At 41.0% G+C, this 23,675-nt stretch overlaps 2 protein-coding genes across 3 annotated transcripts; one reads left to right on the top strand and one right to left on the bottom strand.

Annotated features, from left to right (window-relative positions):
- The first annotated feature begins 1,186 nt into the window (after window positions 1-1,186).
- brd8b (bromodomain containing 8b) lies at window positions 1,187-15,402 on the top strand. 2 transcript variants are annotated; one of them, XM_084353953.1, is made up of 19 exons: window positions 1,187-1,265; window positions 2,285-2,381; window positions 3,338-3,407; window positions 3,522-3,571; window positions 3,683-3,805; window positions 3,900-3,980; window positions 4,402-4,466; window positions 4,838-5,007; window positions 5,301-5,492; window positions 5,688-5,781; window positions 6,962-7,104; window positions 7,268-7,706; window positions 7,798-7,835; window positions 7,920-8,119; window positions 8,494-8,586; window positions 9,367-9,435; window positions 9,568-9,853; window positions 12,266-12,310; window positions 14,333-15,402. In XM_084353953.1, exons 1-19 carry the CDS (start codon window positions 1,247-1,249, stop codon window positions 14,390-14,392), a joined length of 2,334 nt encoding a protein of 777 aa, XP_084210079.1. In that variant the 5' UTR covers window positions 1,187-1,246; the 3' UTR covers window positions 14,393-15,402. The 2 variants fall into 2 exon arrangements, with proteins under 2 accessions (XP_084210079.1, XP_084210080.1); XM_084353954.1 differs by lacking the exon at window positions 12,266-12,310.
- Window positions 15,403-16,546: 1,144 nt separating this feature from the next.
- LOC311257381 (DNA damage-inducible transcript 4-like protein) lies at window positions 16,547-18,116 on the bottom strand. The gene is made up of 2 exons (XM_084352984.1): window positions 17,857-18,116; window positions 16,547-17,322 (listed from the first exon to the last, which is right to left on the bottom strand). The coding sequence occupies exons 1-2, from the start codon at window positions 18,020-18,022 to the stop codon at window positions 16,877-16,879; spliced, it is 612 nt and encodes a 203-aa protein (XP_084209110.1). The 5' UTR covers window positions 18,023-18,116; the 3' UTR covers window positions 16,547-16,876.
- Between the last annotated feature and the right edge of the window lie 5,559 nt (window positions 18,117-23,675).

The raw sequence follows: 23,675 nt of genomic DNA, 5'->3' as shown, positions 1-23,675 counted from the left end.
TAGTAGTCGTCAAACAACAAGTTAGTGCCTCACACTCACTGTCAAACATAAGAAAAATGAGCTTCAAGTCTCGTCTCTGCTGACCTCCAACAATTTGCTCAAAACACCAATTCACAATGTTCACTCCAGTCATTGTTGTCTGGCAAGAGACAATAAGTCTCCGATTATGACACTATTGGTTTAGATGTCCTTGGTGTTTTCAGGAAAGATTTCAACAAAAATGGGTAAATTATTAGCAGGATCCTTAAAGGATAAGTACACCCAAACAGACTTTTGGTGGCAGCGCACGGATGCAGTGGCTCACGGCTTTCCTTTGTATGTTGGCTGTGGATGCCTGTGTTTGGTAGTTTGTTGTGTGGCTGCCTGTTCTTATGCATGGATGTCTGTTTGTGCACCTTAATGTGAAGCCCTTTTAATTACATTGTGCATTTTATAATGACAATAAACTCTCTAATATAATATACAAAAATCTCTTATCTACTTGACAATGCTGTCTACTCACCCCGACGCCAATTGAATTTAAAATTTTGGAAATTCTGTAAATTTTGTAGTTGACAAAACCATTTTTGGAGCCTCACAGCAAAAAAGCTTGCCAGCGTTCTCTTAAACAATTGAAGAAGGTGGGGAATTGTTTTAAAAAGGTAAAATCCAAGTATTGGAAGCCCAGAGATCACAAATTGACTTGAAAAGATGTTATTTACATCCTTTTAAAGCTAAAATATTCACTGTAGCTGCTATGCTAAAAGTGTTAGCGCACACCCTGTCTAAAGTGGGTGCAGGGGTTCAACTGTGCATTGATGCTGTAAATAATGTCTTTTAAAATCAACTGGGATTTCGAGACTTGGACTTGAATTTTTCAGTTGTTGTTGTTGTACGTTTTAAAACAAGTCCCTCCACATGTAGTTCAGTTGTTTAGGAAAAGGCTGCTTTGCTTTAAAGCTTTAGAAATGTTTTGTTGCGTGAGGGTGAGTGGAAAATGACTGAATTTTCATTTTTGGGTGAACTTTTCCTTTAATGATAACTGGACCTGTAAATGGAGACCGTCTGTTTGTTTGTTTTATAAAACAAACTAACCCCAGGGCGCTTTGGATATTCAGTGTCACTGTCTACACAGCCAAACACTTTGTCAAACGTTATTTTTGATCGCGGTTTTTTTCCCTTTTCGCTCAGTTCACCGTTTCATCTGTGTGTGTACCACTGAAACCTGTCCGGCGGAAGTTGTGTGTGCGGGCTTGCCACAAAAGAAATGGCGAGCGGTATCGGCAGTAAGTAATATTTCTCAACTCTTTCTCGATTTTCTTCATGATTTAATAGCAAAAACCACTAGTAAACACACTAAAAAAGACTGCAACTCATTTACTTTGACCGGAGCCAGTAGTGTCGCTCTTTAATAAAACGTTACACCGTGTAACTGTGTGTGTCTCATGAATGTGTCCCCCGTAATCAACAGTGTTAAGCTAATGCTAATATTATCGTACTGGCTAACGCTAAATGTGTGTTATTGTCTGCAAAACCATGGACTGTAACTATTCTGCATTAAACGTATATGTTTTCCAACCGCTTACACTCGTAAGAAAACCAACATGGGCTATAATACATTTGTAAACCATCCTGTAAACACCGTAAAAGCTAGCAAGTTAGTATCAACGAGCTAGCTAACCGTAGTTTAGCAGCTAGCTTACTTTGATAAATAAAAACATTAAAGTCAGTTTACCAGCGCACCTATTGTTAGGCTCTGTATTTTAATGTTATCGCAATTTATATATCACAGACCGTGTGGTTTAAATGGGTGATGTGGGGACAGGAAAGCCATTTAACTTACAGTGTGTTCACCGTAAACAAATAGCCCCGGGGGGAGAAAAACAGACAGCCACTCAACCTCACAATAAGAGTGACAGTACATTAACGTAGGCTCTAAAACGTAAGATTTAATAATTTATCAACCCTGTCAGAGGTTTCTCTTAACTCATTACCCTGTGTTATTTATCTGTGTTATGGGTTTTGTGCATTGTAAACATTTGGGCAAGTATGAGTATAATGTTGAATAGCAGAATAAAACTGAACTGAGCCTTTGAATGGCTCCAGCGAAATGCTCAGTGTTTTGGCAAATGGCCTCAGTGTATTTGTTCTGTGTATGAGGTTAGTCGTTATTATGTGTCAACTTTAATTTCTCATTGTTTGTGCCCTGTAATAAAGCATTTCAGTTCGCTCATAGCAAGCTAGGGGCTGCCATGAATATCTGCACATGTCATAATTTCTCTGTTTATTTGTGCCTTTTCCACAGAACACAAGATACTGAATGTGGGGCCGACAGAGCCATGGTCAGTCAGGGAGAAGCTGTGCCTGGCCTCCTCGGTTATGAGGAGTGGCGACCAAAACTGGTAAAAAAAGAAAACCTACTCAACTGTTTCTGTCATTTACAGATTTCTGTCTGTTGTATTATTCACATGCTGGGCAGCTATAGATGAGGTACAGTAAGGAGAAGACATGGATGTAAGAGTTTTCTCTTTAGGTGTACATACATCTACAGTCACCCCAGAATCGACCGTCTTAGTTATGTCTCTGTTTTTGTTCAACTCTGCATGAGCAGTAGTACAGCACAGTGGCTTACACCATATGCATTTTCCTTAAGACTTCAGCATTAGCTTCTAGTTTCTGTATTATTCTGAACACATTTTATTGGATTAAGGTATAAATACTACTGTCAAGAAACTTTTTAACTTGCCTGAATTGATGATACAGATATCTCACCCTTAATGTCATCAGATAAAAGTTACTGATAGCCACTGACCTTTTTAAACAATGGAAAGTCTTTTTTTCCTTACTCTTGGATAACAGTGATCTATCCGCATTCACAATGGTCAATACATGCCTGGATTGACATCATGTTTTTCTCTCTTATTTAGCTCACAACAATTAGCAGGTTATATGCAGCTTGTATTTATATGTTGTTAAATTTGTTAGTCTTAAATCTCACCACTAGAGGTCAGACGTGGGCAAGTTATAGAGAGTGAATGGTGACCGGTAGGATCAAGCACTTATTGATCGTCAGAGTCATGTACCGCATGCAACATATCAGCTAAACCTCTTTGAAAAACTAATTGAAATAAAAATGGATCGGTTCGTCCTTTTCACAGCTATCATGGCATAATACTGCCCCACATTTTGCATATTAAGTGAACTGTGCCGGTGATGACATGATCATGAGTTTCACCCGAGGCTTCTTCTACCTGCCTTCATTTATTCCAAATTTGAATCAAATTTCCTTAGCTACCTCATACATTTACTTTCAGATTGTTTTTCTCAACATTTTGAGGTATTTCTCTCTGTCTTCCAGGGTGTCTGTAAGTAGAGCCATCAAGCCTTTCTCAGAGCCTGGCCGTCCACCCGACTGGTTCTCACAGAAGGTGAGAAAGCTACAAACAAATACAACAATCTCTCTATTTGTCTTTTGAGCAGATAACCATGCTGAACTCTTCTCAGTCTGTGCCTCAGGATAACATATTTTCTCTGTTACTTAGCACTGTGCCTCACAATACTCTGAGCTGCTGGAGGCCACAGAAGCACCAAAGTCAGTATTTTAACCCAGATGAAGACACCAACACACATCTATGTGCAGAATTATAATAATGTGTTGATGCTGTTGTTGAGTGATGGTAAAATATGTCCTCCTGTGCCCCAGGCGTAAGCGTGGTGAGAAGGGTGAGGTGGTCGAAACCATCGAAGACGTCATCGTTCGCAGGCTAACTACTGAGAGGATAGAAGAACTGAAAAAACTACTGCGGGACTCACAAGAGCAGTACAGGTGCTTACACACGTATAATAGGACCATTTAAAAAATATATTTTAGGGTTGTGAGACAAAACCCTTAAACCCACTGGTGCTTTCTGTCCTGACAGGAAATTGAAGAAGGAGGTGGATCTCATACAGACTGGTCACATGGACTCCCAGCTGAAGGAGCTGTGGGCAGAAATCACACTGTAAGACTGTTCTTCTGTTTGATACTAAGTTTTAAAAAATGTATTCATGATGCACAAGTGGCCTTCGTTACCTCTTGCCATGACATTTGCAAGCAAGTTTACATGCCATTTAATGAGCTGCAGCAGAGCAGCTAGCTAACCTACAATCTCCCCAGTAGATGGTTTTTCGTCTGTTGTTCAGTGAATGAAAGTGCAGGACGATGCGCCATCACGAAACCAAAGATATAGAATATCAATTTCTCCCCTATGTTTTCTGATTTGTCTATAAGGATGTCCAGGTACAAGTTATTTACAGACCAGATAGTTGGTGCTGCAGTTCAAATGTGCAGCTTTTCAGCCACAATCCTACCCATTTTCTTCATGCCTTTATAACATGCTTAAAACAAAAGTTGATTGTAAAACGGTGATCTTTCCACCTCAGAAAGAAGAAGCAGGATGAGGACGAAGCAGAACAGAAGAGGAAAGCCACAGAGACAGCGTTCCAAGGTAGATACAATCTGTGCACTCTTAAGGCCCTTTGTTGGTACATCTGTTCTGTCTTCAGGAAGTGTGCGTGTCTTGGATCATGTGGGTATTTATTGTGAACTTCATACTTGTATCAGTGGTGCATAAAGTAGTAGGAGGAGTTCACAAAGATAAATCTACAACTATTAGCATACTTTGTCATCTTCTTGGAATATTTTCTCATTAATTCGTATTTCTCTCTGACGTGCTTGGGATGGTATGACTATACATTGTGCTCTGCTCATGGTTTCTGTGCTGCAGTTTCTTCTAATTCTTTAAACATAGTTTAAAAAAAATCAGCCTGACTCAGTCTTCTCTCTCTCTCCACCTGTGACCTTCTCTCTCCATCACAGCTCGTCAGGCGGTGAAAAACACACCGAAGCGTCTGCCCAGTGTGACTGTCCGTTCTCCCCTGGGTGCCAGCCCCCCCACCATGGACTCTCAGGGTGACTCTTCGGTCTCCACACCGCCCATGGACACAGGAGGTGTTGCCTCTGATGACACCACCACCACCCACTCTGTTGTAAGAACATGCTCGTATAGAACAGTATTTGTCTTACATGCTCATTAGTTATGAGATACCACAAGGATACTGAGAGAAAATGTGTTTTCTTGATTTAAATTGGCACTGTGGACTCGACCAAAGTGCCTTTCTGTACCTCCAACTTGTTTTTGTCTCATTATGAGTCAGTGGAAAGAAGATCCTCTCACATTATGGTGTTTTTGGCAATCCCAGCTCCATCTGGAAGCAAATGGTTCAGATATTGCGGCTCAATGTGCCAACCACTCTCACTGATTCTCTGCTGCTTCTGCCAGGCCCAGGGGGTCGGAGTGTTTCTACCAGTGATGGATGCTCCAGGCCCAGGGCCCAAAGATGGAGGCCTGGCCACTCTGGTAGATGATTCACCGCAGAAGAGGCTCCTAGCCCAGAAGGCCACACCGCCGCCCTCACCTCTCCTGTCAGAACTGCTGAAGAAAGGCAACCTGATCTCGGCCAGCCCCCGCCTGGTGAGAGTCATCTGAGCAAAACTACAAGAATACCAGAAATTGAAAATAATACAAAAACACAGGCAACAGGTTTCTTATTGCAGTATATTAATTTAATGTTAATTGATTGTGTTTTTAACTTTTGTTGATCTGAAAGACACACAGCACTGCATTGAAACCTCACTTTTGTGATCTTCTTGTATTTATTAATGTCAGGTTGGAGAGGGAGACTCTACTGGAAGCCTCACTAATGGAGTACAGACAGCCACTGCAGTCACCGCCTTACCACCTGGTCATGAGGTCATCGCAGGTAAAAACATACTTTTCATAGATAAGAGAGACCATCTGGGCTTTATTGTGCTGTTTTCTAATCTGTCCAGTGTGGCTTTATTGTAAACTAATAAGATCGCTGTGGCAAAGCAGAACTGCTGTCTGTTTTGACAGCATTTTGTGCTTAATTACGGGACCGTTTACTACGAGCTGAGGGGAGGTCAGAACAGGTCAGTTTTAGCTCCACTTACTTTGTGCTGTTTACAAGGTTCCTCATTAGAGTGTAGGTCCGCTCAATTCATGTGTTTTATTAACATTAAAACGCCCTCTGCTCCTGGCGGTCTGTCAAGAAGCAGACTGGTAAACTAAACTCCTCTCTAGAAGCAGGTGTTTTACAGTCGGGCCCCTTTTTCCACAGTTTAAACTGTAGTTACAACTTTATAAAAGCTCTTTGATTCACTTTGATCTACAGGCAAATTCACCACACGTCATTTACTCAGTAACATCATTTAATAACCTGTGATGAGGTGTTTGACACAAACAGACACATATTGAATGGTTGGGTCTCCCAGTGTAACATTTTCATTTTCTCTGTGGACGGTCTGAAGCCACAGATCTCTTCTTTTACTGTCCTTTGTTCTTTGGGAAAGTGAAAAACCTTTTTAGATTTTATTTTATTGTTTGATGTGAAAAATGCTACAGCAGCTTTTAGGCATCTTGCTACTAGCTGTCAATCTGGCACCAGCACTTTCACAACATTGCTTTCAGTCAAAGGGGGGCGTGGTTGTTCTGATGACAGGATAGTGATGTGTGGCTGCTCTCATCTATGACAGCTCTTTTATGCACACAAATACACACATGCTTTTTTTTTTTTTACTACATGAAACAGGAGCCTGCCTTTTGTAACGCAGTGTACCAGTGGCTTTCGTTATCATTCGCATTCATGGTTTTGAAAAAAATACTGAAAATATGTCTGTATGTGACTGTAAACCTTCTTGCCAAATGGTGTAGGTGCACAAACGTCATTCATGATGCAGTCAAAAGGTAGACTTAAAATAATCCATGTAACAAGACCTTCTTAGGTCTAGTTAAAGGTGTGGTTAGATCCTGGCCTGCACTGTCCATCGTTAACAGAAGATAATGACACTGGGTTCAGAACTAATAATTAATTACAACAGTGTGATGCTGCAAGTTTTTATCTTACTTTTCTGTTCTCGCAGAAGGTGAAGAGGAAGCTGCAGTGAAGGCAGAGCTCAGTGAGGAGACGGGATTGGTAGAAGAGGACCTTGTATCCGTGTCATACATGGGAGACGAATTGGACTTGGAGACAGTTGGAGACATCATTGCCATCATAGAGGAGAAGGTACGCAATTTGCTAAATGATCACTACCTACTTGCTTTTTTTTTCTCTTGCTAACACCAGTATGAAGTCACTCAATCTTCCAAGTACCTCTCAGTTTTCAGCACATTATAATCCTTTGCTGAAAGCATAATGATGTCTCTGTCCTTCCCTGCCTCTCTCCCAGGTCGATGACTCTGTGGAGGCCTTGGATGCAGCAGCAGTGGAAGCAGCTCTCTCTCTCTGTGAAGAGGCCGTCTCAGAAGGACACACCCTCCCCGGCCCCTGGGAAACACAGGAGCTGAAGGCCTCAGACCCAGCGCCCACAGTCCAAGACTCTGATCCAAAGCAGGAGCCTCAGGATGTGCCCACGATGTCCACCCTAATCCCTCCTAGCATAGAGACCCAAAACCAACCAGAAGCTAAAAGAGAAGAACAAATTAAGGGAAACTGCGAGGGACCTGAGGTGACAGGAAGCGACATCACCTCTTCGGTCACCTCTGACGACGGTGCAACAGGAAGTGAGGTGATGGAGGAGGGGGCGGCGGGGAAGGAAGTCACTGAAGCAGCGGTCAAGAGTGAAGGAGAGGAGTGGAGCCAGCCGGAACCAAACCCTCCTTGCCTTGGTGGGTGGTGTACTCATGTAAACACACACACACACAGACACACAAATCATGATTATGTTTTTTTAATCACCTTCTCATGTTTGTCCCACAGACTCTGAGGACAGCTCCGTGTCGGGGAAAGAGTCCAAGGTAACACTCTCGTGCACACTGACACACAGGCACAGCTTTTTTGAAACAGAGGTACTCTATTAGTGTGTGTATTCTTGAATCCAGGAGGTGAAGGAGGAGGAGGCGGGGAGTGAGGGCGACCCAGAGGAAGGGATGGAGCTGAAGGAGGAGTGTGGGGAGGGGGAGGGTCCCTATCTGTCGGAGGTGGAGCGGGCAGCCAGCGAGAGTGAAGACGGATACGGCCCGCCATCGCAGCGCTACACAGCTGATTCTCTGGCCAGCAGTCCGGCCTCTTCTTCCCAGCTGTAGGTGTCGCTGTGAAAGTTGTTTCATAATAACAATTTGATCCTTTTGGTACCATGTTGTCGTAAAGTGGCACGTGTGAACCAAGCGCCATGTCCTACAGTAACCCCTACCCGTAGTAAAACTGACATTTCAGGAGAAATGATGACTCTTAACTGGCCTTTGACATGAGTGTTCACATTATGACCTATGAGTCAGATTAGGGCTGAGCTAAGCAGTCTTTGGCTGCTGACTAAAAAAATCTAATAATATGTTCTTCTGTCTCTCTGCCACTTGTGATTTCTCTTCTGCTTCCCGTTTCCATTCACTGTGGACTTCACCATCCTCTTCTTTCCCACTCTGTCTTCACTTCCTCTCTCTTCCTGCTGTGCATCAGATCAACATGTGGTGAGGACCAGGAGGCAGTCCAGGCCCAGAAGATCTGGAAGAAAGCCATCATGCTGGTGTGGAGAGCGGCGGCCAACCACAGGTGGCGCTTCTTGAAATGCCTCGACTTTAATGACGAGTCGCAATGTTTGTTTGCTGAAATACTTGAACGAGACATTCATGCTGCAGTACATTACGATGATGTACTGCAGCATGAATGTCTTGCATGGATAGTCATATTTAGGAAAATAGTGAGGTCATGAGAGTGCTATGCCTCGAGCACAATCTCAACACCCCTGAAACCTTTTGACTAGATACTAAAAGACCTGTATTTTATGTTTTCAACATTTTTTCATTTATTTAGCAAATCAGATCCGTTTTCTGTAAATGTTATCTTTCAGCGTCTGTTTGTTCAAGTAATGAAAACAATATATATTTTAACAGTTGGTTTCAAACTGTTAAAATGCATTTTTATGTGTAATATATTGTGAATTTTACCTGTGTTTAAGAAAGTTAATCATAATTAATATCCAGTAGCAGCATAAGATTTGTTTAAAAAAAAAAAGCATGTAAATTACTAGCACATTCTTATTAGGCCTTTGGTCTACTGGTTGTTTATTCAGCATTTCTTCTGATTTTGTGCCTTTTGGCTTACTGAAAATACTGGAATTTGGAGCAAAAGAGCTTTAGTTTGAAAGATTCTTGCCCACTGTTGCAAAAATTAGTTGATAGTTTCCACTTTTTTTCTTTCTTAACAAGCCTCAGTAAGCAATAAAATGCATGCAGGGTTAGTTCAGGGGAAAACACGGTCACTGCGGAAATAACCTCTCTCCCCAACAGTTAAAGGGAAACGTGTTTTACAGTTACTGAATTCTTTCCTCAGGTATGCCAGTGTCTTCCTACAGCCTGTGTCAGACGACATTGCACCTGGTTACCACAGCATCGTACACAGGTAATAACACACGCATACACATATTCTGTGAACAATATATTCCAACAGATAATGCAGAGAGCTGAAGTGAATTTAGTGCATTCATGCCACACCAAAATGAATTGATAAATAAATCTCCCTCTGCTGCTCCAGACCCATGGACCTGTCGGCCATCAAAAAGAACATCGAGGCCGGCGTGATCCGTACGACCGCCGAGTTCCAGCGTGACATCATGCTGATGTTCCAGAATGCCGTCATGTACAACTCGTCAGACCACGACGTGTACCACATGGCGCTGGAGATGCAGCGTGACGTCCTGGAGCACGTCCAGCAGTTCCTTGCCACGCAGCTCATCATGCAGACCTCAGAGAGCGCCATCTCCGCCAAGAGCCTCCGCGGCAGGGAGGGAAATCGTAAGCCAGGAGAGCCGGCTGAAAAGGTGGGTTGGGTGACTTGGTGTGGGTCGATTAAGACAAAGGACTTAGAGAGATAGGTGTCGTTGGTTTAACATAGGCAGTTTATATAGTGATCAAGGATTTATTTCTGAAGTAGTAAAGTGGTAAAGTTTTTGAACACGATCTCTATAACCTGATGACTGTCCATTGTCCTACTACTGCTGGCAGTGGTAATATAAAATATGTATGAAAATACATACATACGAAGTGTGAAAAGGAATATCCCACCCATAACAAATCCTATGTTACCTCGCAAATTGTCACTTAAAATGTCTTGGATAGGTTAGTTATGGTTTGTGATCAGTAACAAATTTGTGAAAAGTCATCAGAATCAGAAATACTTTATTATCCCTGAGGGGAAATTGTTTAATGGATGGATGTGTTACAGAGTCTGTCAATAGAGAAACTCATAATAGTTAAGGACTCAAATCACAGATTTGTTGAATTGACCATATGATCAGTGTGGTTCTCATGTTTTTACTGAAGTATCTAAGGAGGTCTCAATTAATAAACCTCCTTAGATTTGTTCCTTTGAACTATTTGAATGGATTAATAGCACCAGTATATTACAAATATCAGGGCCTTTGCATTGACTCTGTTGTTTAGGCACTGTTGCTTTTACATATAATCCTAAAACCGTTTTAATCACCACTGATGAATATGTGTTTCCTTCCATCAGTTCGCTAATGTGTATAAATCTAAATTGAACTGCCTTAGATAATAGGAATAACTGTTTAACCCTCTGATCTGCAAAGAATTTACCCTCGAAGAAATGAGTCAACGCTACATTTTACTTGACATAGGCCATCTTCACACGGCGGACATTTTCCTCTGTCGTCACGCTCGGGGTGGGAAGCTCAAATGCTGGGATTATGTTCTGCTGTTGTGAGTGCACCTCATCCCGATTGATCAGCAACTATAAAGACAATGGATATCTGGATGGACATTGAGACATCTTTCCAACCGTAACGTTAGCATTCAGCCACTTCCTAGCTAACGTTACCTTTTGATTACATCCTGTGCGTTCCACTTCCAAATCCAACACTATCGAATGGTAATGTTAGCTAGAAAGTGGCTGAATGCTAACATTAGTAGCGTTCTAATGGAAGCTAACACGTTATAAATTATATTGTTTTACCTTGAAATATGGCCTGATGTCTCTCCAGGTCTATTCACATTTCAAGACATTTGAACTTCCCACCCTGAGCAGGATGTCGGAAAAAATGTCCACCATTTGATTATGGTGTATTACATTGAACAATAAACCTTAGTACATCGCATCTGCTGAGTCCATGCTACTTAATATGTGTGAAAAATTTCTGTCAAACCTTTTTGTGGAACTAAGCACTTCTCATTTATGCTAATCATTCTACACTAAATGGGTAGTCAGCTGTGACTCAGCTGATATATGCTGAAGTGTGAAGTAGCAGCGCCAGCAATGCACGAAGGACACAATGAATGATGTTGGTGTGTCAGTCTCTCTAAAGCCTGACACATGGAACAGATGACATGTAATAAAAGTGCATTCACACCAACATCATACAAGTCACACATGCTCACACTGTTGAATCCATGAGACGGTGGGAGACGCGTGGTCGGACGTCTGTCACCAGGTCCGCTCTCCTCTCCGCTCGCTGCCGTGTGCTTCAGTGGAATACTTCCTGGTCTTGACTTCCAGCTGATTCATGTCCTGCATGTTGGCTGCACCTCTCCTCACTAACTTCTGTCTGTCTGCATCTGCCTGTCACTGACTCAACTGTCTGCTATCGTCTGCAGTGAATGTTCATGTTTGCCGTTTTGTGTGTGTGTGTATTACTTTGTCTTGACTGTATGAATGTCGGTCGTGGCATTTCTGAAGTATTATGGAATTTTAGAAATGTCAGTTCCAGACAGGGAACATCCAGATGTATGGATGAATTACTTTATAAAACATATCTGACAAAATGTTTCAGTCTTTATTCAGCTGTTTCAGAACAGCAAGCTAAACTGGGGATGAAATGAGACTGTATCACTCTTTAGAGCTGAATGGTGTGGTATGTGTGTGTAAGCTGTCTTAAAGACACGTCTATGTGTTTTAGAGTGTGCTTGCCTACTTGTACACTGTATGTGCCCGATTGTCTCTGGTGTGTTTTTCCGTCTGTATATCTGTCTCTATATATCAATCACACTATTTACTATCTGTATAAGGGAGACTGAGTGTGTGTGTGTGTGTGTGTGCGTGTGGATATCTGTGTTATCGACGTGCGTGTTTGTGAATGTGCCGTGCAGCGGTCAAATGGACGCTCGTTCCTCGGCGTGCTCCTGTGTTTGACGCAGACTTGTATGAAACTTGCTTTCTCACGCACATGTGTGTGTTTTTCTCTCTCTTTCTCACTCCGATGTTTGTCCTCCTACAGGACAGTGTCCCAATGGCCTCTCCTGCTTTCCTTCTCTCTCTCTTTGTAAGTATTCAGGTTCTCCCTCAGATTTCACCAGAACCAGGCCACGCTCCGCACACGCTTGTCTCAACCCAACACACACAAACACTCTGTACACGTCTGTGTTCACCTCTCATCTCTTTTCTTTCTCTCATTCAGTTCTAGTCTAGTGGCATTAAAGGAAGCAAAGTGGTTTTAAAGATAGAAGTTGTTTAAGTAATTGTAAGAGCCCTTACAATTGACCACAGTTATTGGTGTTAATCACTAAAAATGTAACTGAAAATGTGCAGTAACAATTTAACACTTCCCTTTAGGTCATTTTAGCGTGCTGAGTGTCATTTGAACATTTTTGCTATTCCAACATAAAAGCAGCTGATTAAAAAAAAAACTATACTTAAAGATTATAGTCTAACTATTGACAGTAGCCAACTTTCAAGTTTTTAAGGGGAGAATATGTAAGAACTTTGTGAAAAACATTTAAAAATCAACTTTAATCATCAACAGGAATGTGAATAAATAACAGTTTTGACATTATGACGTCTATTTATTGTGTTGCACAGAAGTGAGCATGCTAACCAGCTAGGCCCAGCCCGTCCCGGTCTCATGCTTCTGTGCTAGCGGTGTAAACGCCAACACACATCTTGTCCCAGAGATCCCAGGGTCCTGCACAGCTAAATGAGCTAACTAGCTAACAGTAGCTAAGGTTTGAGGCAGTTAGCGGTTCCTCTGCTGATATGCTGCTCCTTATTTGCCTTTTTATGATTTTGATTTCCTTTTCTTTGCACAAGAAAACAAGAAATCCCAAATTAGGTTTGTGGTCATTTGTCACAATTGTATAGTTTTTCCACCAGCTGTACAGTGTCTTGCTCGGCCAATACAATCGGCTGATACATTGATTTCTTAGAGAACATTTTTTTATCTAAACTCTAGTATCAGTCGCACCATACTTATGCGTTAAAACTATTGAAATAATTGAAATTGTAAATCACACAGTGTCAAAAACACTTAAAAGAATCAAGTGGAAGAAAATTGTCTTTATTTCATGTGTACAATAATGACTTAAGCCCCTAACACTAAATAAACAATCAAAGATACATTTGTACACAAAAACACTCTTGATTCAAATGATGCTACTTCCTGATTGGTGCATGCAGGTGTATGACCTCACCTTTTTCAAACCGAGCCACCATCAGCCCCACCCAGTGAGAGGAGCTCAAACAAAAATAAACACAAATACAGAAGTCATGCTCATGTGCAATGGCACGTGAGTTGACTTGAGACATTTCTGTGGCTGTTTGTGTTCCCTGTTGGTGGAAAGACTCGTCCATCAGGTTTTACAACAGCCATCTTGTGATGGCAAGATGTGAGATAGTGTTGCTCCAACCACTAAACCTTGTTACCGAATAATCAATAGTGCTGGAAAAAAAACTACTAAAAATACCAGCAGTACCCAGCCATACCCTGCTGTATAGACGCTGTGTGATATGGAACAAGTAAAGGACCTTGTCTCTCACTCTTTCTCTCTCTGTCAGTTTCACAGAAACACATCTCTCAACACACTGTCCGTGTCACCATCATTAACTTTTAAGTTCTGTTTGGACACAATATGCTCACCACACACACAACACACACACACACAACCACAACCACAAACACACACAGGCTCCAGTAACCTTTCATCACCCAAGCTTCCGTCGACCTTCGGTTAATGACCCCATGCCGGTTTCCTGTGTTTTTCTGTTTTCGTGCGGTTGTCCGTGTCTCTGCATGTTCTAATTTTCTTTTCTCCTTCTTTTCTTTTCAAATCTTCTTGTTTTTGATCATCATTGTTTTTTTTTTATGTTCTTCATTTGGGGAGGAAGCCTTCCGAGGTGGACTGTGCTGTGTATTTTTGTGCAGAGCTCAATCGCGTGAGGAGGCCCGCCACAGGGTCTCCCTTCACTCTGTCCAGCTAACCAGTGACCGTCACACCCTTGTGTTAACTTTTTCTCCCGCTCTCTCTCTTTCTTTTTCCCTGTTTCTCTTTCATCTGTCTCTCTGCTGCAGGACGGAGGCACCAGGGGTCGCCGTAGTGCCATGGAGGCCGACCTCAAAATGAAGAAATAGACAGAAATTTCAGAGACACTTGAAGAGACAAAGAGACATTCAGAATTGGACGTGGAACTGAGTACTTACCGGTCACCTGGGTTTTTTTCTGAAGAGGACTGTGCAGTCTCTGTGTGCCAGGTGTATGTGTGCGTGTGTGTGCGTATATACACATCCGTCCCTTAATGTAGATGAGGGTATACGTGAATGGCTGAATCTGTCTGTCTGTGTGTGAGAGAGCTGCATCAAGCTTCCTCTTCTCCACTTCATATGATTGATTAAATGTGCAGCGTCATGGGGGTTTGACTCCAGGTCAAACAAGCCGGAGCACTGCTTTCCCCAAGTATCATTTCACCAGCAAAGGTTCATCATGTCCCTCTGCAGAGGAGGAAGAGCAAAGAGAAAGAAAACATCACCAGCAAAAGCTTGTAATAGAAGGCAGGATGACTCCTACTTGTCAGATTTGCTCATGTTGAATCACAGATGCATTAATGCTGGTACTGCATGTGCAATGAGGCCAAGATACTGAATCTATACCAGTGTCATTACTGCTAAAATACAAATCTGAGATCCAAATACAAGCTGTTAGAAATCCAAACAACTGGATTTTCTGCCTCTTTTGATAAGTATAAGAAAGGAGCTGAAGTAGACGACGTCACCAAACTGGTAGCTGTTGTCTGCTTTGCTTAGTAATACATGAGAAGGTCTGTGTTGTCCATGTTTCAGCCCATTAACTGCAAGTTGCATTTACATCGCTGCGGACCGTTTTCCAAGGCACTTGTTTTTAGATTAACTACCTGTCATCAAGCAGCGCTGAGTTTCCATTACATCCAGGAAACTATAAAGTTCTGCTTCAAAAATAAAGTGATAACAAGAAGTGTCAGTGATAAGGAGAAGTGTCACCCATCCCTGTAAATAATGCGGCTCTGTTAAAGTTACATCAGCCGTGTGGTACTGCTGTTTAAATTTTGTTGTTGCATTCATGTACTTTCAGCCGTCTGACAGCTGATAATGTAAATTGTCTAAATCCAGGATGCAGGCTAGCTGTCATGAAACTGTTGAAATGCTTGTTTGTTTGGTTTTTTGTTGTGTTTTTGATTTTTTTTAGCACTTAACATCGTGACCGTTAAAATCAATCGATTAAATAATCAGCAGATGTGTCCACAAAGAAAATAATCATTAGGTGCAGTTCTACACAAAATGAACTACTGTAAAATCCAGCTGTTATATTAATGCATGAGTCATAATAATTTAATATATTAGTCCAACATTCACAGGGGACATTTTCCTGCATTGGGTACTTTAGTTAAATTTTACTGATTATGCTTAAAAGCTCAGGGGTGTACTGCCACATAATGATGATGCAACTTTGATGAAAAACAGCAAGTCAACAAATGGTCACTTGATCAATGACCCATCCTCAAATAAATGTCACAGTTGTGATAGAATAAATGGAAACCAGTAGCTGCTTCTGAAGGTAGATTTTCAGAAAACTAAATATATTCTTTGTGAAGTAGTCTGCAGTAATGTAAAGTACAGTTTGAGTGTGTTAATGGGCTGAAACGTATGTGAGGATTGTTGTTGCTGAAGTAGTATTGATGCATCCCTACTCGTCACTTAGGTATGGCCACAGCGTGCTATGTAAATAGCATAAGAAACATGTTTGTGTAATGTGTGTTAGATGGGAGTACAAAAACAAGTTTTGTACCTGTGAGACGGATCATGTAGGGTTTTGTGTTTGGGTAGCTGAGACATGTATCATGTGTTCTGTTGTACATTTGTTAAATAAAAAGATTATTTGATCTAAAACTAAAATGTGTCGGATGTTTACTTGCAGTTAAATTTAGTTTTGACGTCTTGATCAGCACCTAGTCGTTCACCTCAGGATATCTCACTTGGAGGGATTTCTTAAGTAACATGACTTGCAGCATTAGCTTTCTCTCTGTCATCACCAGCTGCCTTCAGTTTTCTAAATGGGCTTATTGAAATGATCTTGTGTAATCAGCCTTCTTTGAAAACAACTTGTAACTCAAGACGTAAGTCACTGAGGATGTGGCCCCATAATTGTTACTAGAAAATGTTTGGTACGCGTAAAGTTTTATAGTTTAAAGAAGTAGACTGATCTATACACTGGTACATAAATGTATATTTGAACACAAGCACAGGACAAAGAAATCGTAGTGTAAAAACTTTATTTTACGATTGCATAAATAACAGAAGTACAGCAGACGTCAGGAGTGAGACCTGCCCATTCCTGCAAGGAAGTCTTCGTGTTTACAGTGCACACACTAACATTCAACCATTCTGTGCAAAATACTGTCGTCACGTGGGCTCGTTGGGAAAACAAGCAGTTTGACCTCGTGCTCCAAGACATTCATACATGAAATAAAGAACAGTCCACTTCCTTGGAAACTCCAGCATTTTCCAGTGCATGTGAGATGAAGCTGGAAGTAATATTCACACAAACAAAAGAAGTGAACAGTGAACAATGGATGGGTTCAGGTTCTAGTTGAAGTCATGAATGATCGGGCTGGCAGAGGAGTAGAGCTTCCTCTTCACTAGCCGGTACTCTGGTCTCAGCTTCAACACTTTGCTGGTATCAAAGATGTGCATGAGGGCCGGCCAGCCGTCCTCCTTGTCCGCCTTGAAGATCACAGACAGTTCAAATGTCGGGGTGACACTTGGGTCTGGGAAGATGCTCCCCAAAGACTTCAGGCCATCTTTGCGCTCTACGTAGACCTTGATGCAGGCGCCCCGGAGCCCACAGGGCTCATCGGCAGAGGAGCGCACCACATCCTGTCCCACCCTTGTAGTCACCTGGCGAGGAAGCAGCAGCACTTGGCAGTGGAGGGAGGAAGCTTTCGCCTCTGTGAGACAGCGCTCGATCTGCCGGGTCACATGCTGCCGAAGGAGCCGCTCTTCATGCTCCAAGTCTGCGTCAATGTTGGCAACTGTAGAAAATAAAGAGTCTCGTTAGAATAAAATCAGTCTACAAAATGAAAAGTTTTATGTATGTGCTGAAACTCAAATGCAATTCTCCTGTGTCACAGATAAATTCAAAGTTTGACCCTTGCTCTATCAAAGTTTCTTTAAATCACTACATTTATCACGTGATAACTGTCTTGCAACACTGCTCTAAATCATCAGAGTAAGGTCTTTGTATCAGCAGCAGAGAGGAGAAACAGTGTGAACAGCTCAGCATGACATCAGCTGATCCAAGACCAAGATCAGTTACATCAGCAACATCCCCATCACAGAGATCAGCTTATTCTTCTGTTCTTCCGCCAAGTCATATAGATCTAGTCTCTCTGTGGTTACTTTAACATCAGCGCATTAATACTACAACTATTAAAACTTTTATTACTATTTAACTTTTAGAAAATATTACAACTGAGTACACTGACTCTTTTAAATTCACATTTTTGCCGTTTTCTTATCGTCTATCACTTACAAAAATGTACATTGAGCTCTTTAAAACAACTTACAAGGCGAGTTTTCTCTCTCGTCGCAGCTTTCGACGCTCCCCCGCCGGGCTGACGGGCTCTTTGTGCCCGGGGCGGTGAGCTGGGTGAAGTACTTCCCGATCATCTCTACGACGCTTTCTTCCTCCGACAAGACGTGTCCGAAGAGCAGAGCCGTGGTATACACCATCCTGATTCCTGTTCGCGAAGCTCCGGTTTCTCCTCCAAGCGTGCGGTCTGTGTCTTCTCCATGTATCAGGTCAGGTGAGCAGAGCGGCTGCGAGGGGCAGCGCGAGCCTTTTATACCGGAGCGTTGCATCAGCTGAGCCGCTCGCGTGTGGGCGGGGCTAACGCGGCAGTCCAGAAAGTTCCTGGTGGCTCACGCGACATGTCCCGACATCACACCGAGCTGACGGCTGTCACGTATTCAGAGAGATAACAGCCGGTTTATATCTGTAGTTGTTTGACGGACATTAGCCACCTAGCTGCTATCACACATAGCGCCAGAGCTCATTCTTCAAACTATGTCTGACTTGTAGTTATTGTATTTGTCACTAAATACACTCACCCAAAACATACACTATCTGATGTAATGCAGAAATATAATGCAGAGTCATATATTAAACTACATAACAGTAGGGATTACATAGGATAACATTATTTTTCACTGTTCACTTAAGTTTCACTAAAATAACTAATTTATTTGGTAATAATGAGGTGTAGATGAAAATCAAGGATACCGATACAGATAATTACAAAGCAAGGAGACACAGTAAAGTGGAAATCTTACTTGTACTTTACCTGAGTATTTCCTTTTTCTGCGACTTTATACTTCCTCTCTGCTACATTTATTTCCCACATTTAGTCACTAGTTACTCTGCAGATTCAGATTATTTCACTGTTTATAAACTATTAATTGTGGTGTTGTGGGTTGGACATTTTGTGAAAAGATGTTGCATCAGAGTCAAAGTAGCACATTTTGAATAAGTTTGCTTTATCAGCAATCTGACAGGAAGAACGCCAACACTGCGAAAGATGCCAAATACCTGTCCCGATAATCGGTCTATCCCCAGTAATAACTTTAGGAAACAGTGAGACTTTATTTTCAGTGAAATGATTCCAGTGAATTGCATAATCTAGAGCAGGGCTGCCTGAAGTGTTGGCTCACAGGCCACAGTACACGATACACCAGTTCTATTATTGGAACAAAGAAAAAAAACATTAACTCAAGAAATGATGGTGATGTTATTTTATTTTTTGTGAAGTTCAAATGATCATTAAATGTCTGGGATCCTCAAGTATTTATTATTTTTCATGAACATGGTGTGCAGAGTGACACTTTGTGCTGGAAGTCAGTCAGTTAAGAAGAACATTTGCACCATTTTTGCATTTTTACAGTTCATTACAATAAAATAAGTGCTTGCTTTGGCTAGTAGCCTACTATTAATCTTCAGTTTGGGCCCTCCATGGGAAGAAGTTTGGGCATACCTGATCTAGAGAATTAAAAATGTAAACATGCCAAATTTGTCTACAGGCAAGCGTTTAATTCAACATACATGGAAATAAAACAATAAACAAATCATAACATAACATACAACATCACATTAAAAAAAATAGATCAGGAAACTTCCTTTAAAATTACTAAGAAATTAAAGAGCCATAAAAGAAAGTGCTACTTAATTTACCTTGAACCAACAAGGTTAAAACTCTACACATTATATGCACACTGAAGGCACTGATATTAAAGATCCAATAATAAACCATGATTTAAACTCATGGGCAATTTTTCTTCATTCAGCACTTTTACTTTTGAAACTTTAAATTGATTTAACTGATAGTATGTCTGTACTTTTGTAAGTTGTAATTAATTAATTAATTAATTGTTGTACTAGTGCAGTCTAAAACAAATCAGAATGTTGAGCAAATCAACTTCCAGTAAACATACATACACAACTTCTTCTGGAAAGTATTATATTCCCTTTAGGTCATTTTTGATGTGGTTGTTCTGAGTTCCTCTCAGAGGGTGTTGTCCAGTCTGGGGGCGTTCATGGATAAATTAAAGTATCTTTAAATCTCATGTCCAGACAGCAGGATTGTGAAACAGTGCTCCACCTTATTTCTTTTATTTGACAAAAGACACAAAGCCAACGAGGTAGAAATGATGTTTCTACTAATGATGAATATCTCTTAGCATTGCTGAACGATACAAGTGCTTATTTGTCGCATTAAATTATCAGGTTCTCAGCTAAAATAGTCCCACTGCCTCTTCAAAAAGTATTTCTGGCATGAAGAAAAATCCAGAGTGTAGAAATACTAGCGCTGCAGGCTGAATCTTCCACAGTTTAACCCCTAATCTGCCATAAATGTTCATTCTTAAAAGAATAGTGGATGAAGTAAACCAAAAATGAACACACTTTTATATGCAATTATGATGTTGACATTTAATCAAAGAGTGCAAACTCCAGTCAGTTAAAACCCTTTACATTTGATACAAATAGTGGTATTATGAACATGTTATAATATTCATTGCAAAAGCCTGAAATTCATACAACAGACTTCATTGAGTGTATCTGCTTTACGTGTTTTCACATAAAATCCCCGTGAGGCTGTGAATGTGTGCTTGTGCGTGTGAGCACATCAGGTCTAGACATGGTGGCATGAGCCCTGCCTTACTCACAGGTGAGTAACATGGTCTGACACACACCGTTCAGACACACACACCTGGGGGAGCATCGGAAGTGTATCCACCAAACACAGGGCTGTATTTTTATTTTCCATGTTTGCTCAAGATTTACTCCACCACCATGTCAAATATTAACCTGAATCCCACAGATGTTTGACCAACATGAATTAAAAATACGGTTGCTCTTCATTTTAAAGTGAGTATCAGAGGCCCATAGTAGTTATGTGTATAGAGCAGGGAAATATAGTGTGTCACATTAGTTTTAACTGCCTTCCACTGACTCCCAGACAGTTTTAAAAGTGGTATTTTGTTGTTAACATGAAGGACTTTTGTAGTCCTAAACTAACTAAACTGTGACATCTGACAAACATATTTATTGCTGTTTCACACATTGAAACAAATATTGGTGCTGTAGATTAAATGTTGGGACCACATACACACACACACACACACACACACACACACACACTGGGCTGTCCTCCCTGACGTGAGAGCACACTCAGAGCAGGAAGGCTTCTGCTGCAGGTTAACTTCCCTCTCCTGACTCACCTTCTTGGGAAATATCCCTGCTGCTGTGACATCACGGCTGCCGACCAAGCACATTCAGATTAGCAGCTCTCGTCAGAAAGACAAACCACCAAGGAGGAAGTGTTTCGACTTCAGTGGAACTGCAGGGGAACTACAGTGTGTGCTGGATGACGGTATATGCACAGCACCAACACTGCCTTTCTTTATCTCTGGGATCGTGAGACCGTTTGTGAAACAAAACTACGGTCATCAAGTTCTTTATTTGTCACTCAATGATACACGGGCATGTGAGTGAAACATTGTTCTCCAAAGCAACATTCAGTTGACAAGACACCATTAAAGAAAGTCACTAAAACTAAACAAACAAACCGAAAGCCTGCTTAAATGCATAAAAAGCAGCACTGTCCACTGTTCACTTGACAATTATTACAAACTCTAAAGGTAAAGGTCACGATCCCACTGTTTTGTAAGTATGGTTAATTAAGGGAACAATGAGTCACAGTAAAAATTGAATCCATGCATCTATTCGCAAGACTGCAAACAGATTCTGAATGGCAGAAATATTCAATAGAAATTCAACAATATTCTGCTTTTATAATGGTCACAGTGGAGAAAGCTGCCTTTACTTTCTGTGCCCTTCATTTAGATTTGAGCCGGCATGTTTGCTTGACAGACTTATGCTCCGTCTTCACATTGCCTTTTTTAATAATTGCCACGGTCTCACATATGACATATATGCACTCGCCAACATCAATTCCCGGATAGTCCAGCGTAAGATCTGATTTCCTTTCATTGCCTTGACCCATTAATAACCCGTCAGTGTCCGCGGTGGGTCTTTCTCCTGTCTGTCCAAATCTGATAAAATGCTCAGCACACACCAGCCTTCAAGGACAACTAATGCTACAATAATAATGAAAATTATTGTATAACATTTCCTTAAATGATTTGGGAGTAAAGTTTACTCCGAAATCTTTGGGGCTTTAATAATGGTGACAGCTGTCTGACTGCTTGAGAGATCACTAATCAGCTGGATGCGACTGTGGCTGACATTGGTGGGGTAAAAACATTCAGAAAGTTCTGGTAGTACTGGTAGTTTAAGCCTCATGTATACACATTATAAATTAAATCTATTTTGTCTTAAATCTCGGATGGATCCTCCTCAGATCTGTTAGACATGTAGGAGCTGCTCAAATCTGGAACATGGACTGAAGTCAAAAGATCAGCTCTTGGTTTTATATTGTGACACCTGCACTGGATTCAGTATTTTAGAAGCTGTATGTTAACCTAACATCACTGAGGGTCAAGGACCTTACAGGATACTGGGTCATGTTACATACAGTCCATTTAACGAATTAAAGCTCAGTTTCTAAAGTTTTTGAAAAAGACAAATACTGTGTATAGACAGGAACTGCACAGCCATCAAATAAACAATGTAACATGACATATATAATATAGTCATGTTATCTTTATTTACCAAAATATTCAAAATGTCATTGTAAAAACTGAAAATCAGGGGGCGACTAAAGTCTTTTAAAAGGTCATGTAGTGACAGACTTAATATGTAAAATCATAGTTTGTCTTCCAACATTATTCCTCTTAAGGAAATGCACTTCTATATTAAATGCAGTTAAAAGTATAATATGTAATATATGTAATAAAACTTTAGGTATTTCCCCCTGAGTTCCCAACATGAGTACCCAGTGCTATAAGGAAATTGTGGCATGACGGAGGAATAACACACTGTGGGCTGCTCTGACTGGAATCCTCACAGGAAGACAACTTATCGTCTCATTTCCTCATCACACGTCACAGGTGATTTACAGCGCTTCTCATTGGCTGTCAGCATTCCTCCGACAACACTTGCACCCGCCCACATCACTACAACAAAAGCCCATTTAAACAATTGAGAGCATATTTTACACTTTAACAGTTTTTCAAACATGCCATCAAATATTCTGTTACTTCTCAACCCTTAAATTAAAGAAGAACATGAATTTTATTGTCTTACCTTCTTCAGGTATCTGGTGGTCCTCCACTTTTTCAGATGCTTTCCTCTCCGAAGAGTTCAGTTCTCTGTGATCCAGTTTTGTAGCAGGTGTGCATAAGATAAATATTAAAAAGCAGCACAATTGATATAAAACCTCCATTTTTTATTCCTACAGTCTATGTTTTAACACAATTTAATTGCATGGAAGTGTAGTCTTCATAAGTGTGTATTTTGTGAACACAAAATAAGCTTAAATCTACCAATATAGTGAGGAGTTGTTTTAACAGAGAGCTTTTTGTGTTTGGTCTCATCCTGTTTTATGGTGTTTATTTGTATGATATATACTAGGCTGTAAAAAGTGTCAGCTTGTCCTGTTGTTTTTAAATATGGAACGGCTGATTTCCAGCAATAATATAATTTGACATGCATATGTAAGTAGGTCCAATTAGCAAGTGTGAACATTTTTATTATTATTAAACAAAGTCTACTTCTGACCCCACATCACAGGTCATGGCCTGTATGGATGTGTGTTATCAGCAGTTCTACCAAAGACTGGTATTCCTTCCCCTCAGATTATATCATTTGAACGATGTTTAGAAGTCTTGAGGGGTAAACATATCCAGTATTTCTCATGAGAGAGAAATG

This window comes from Pagrus pagrus (genome assembly GCF_965226575.1).
Source record: "Pagrus pagrus genome assembly, chromosome: 5".
Classification (NCBI taxonomy): domain Eukaryota; kingdom Metazoa; phylum Chordata; class Actinopteri; order Spariformes; family Sparidae; genus Pagrus; species Pagrus pagrus.
This window is presented reverse-complemented; position numbering and strand designations above follow the sequence as displayed.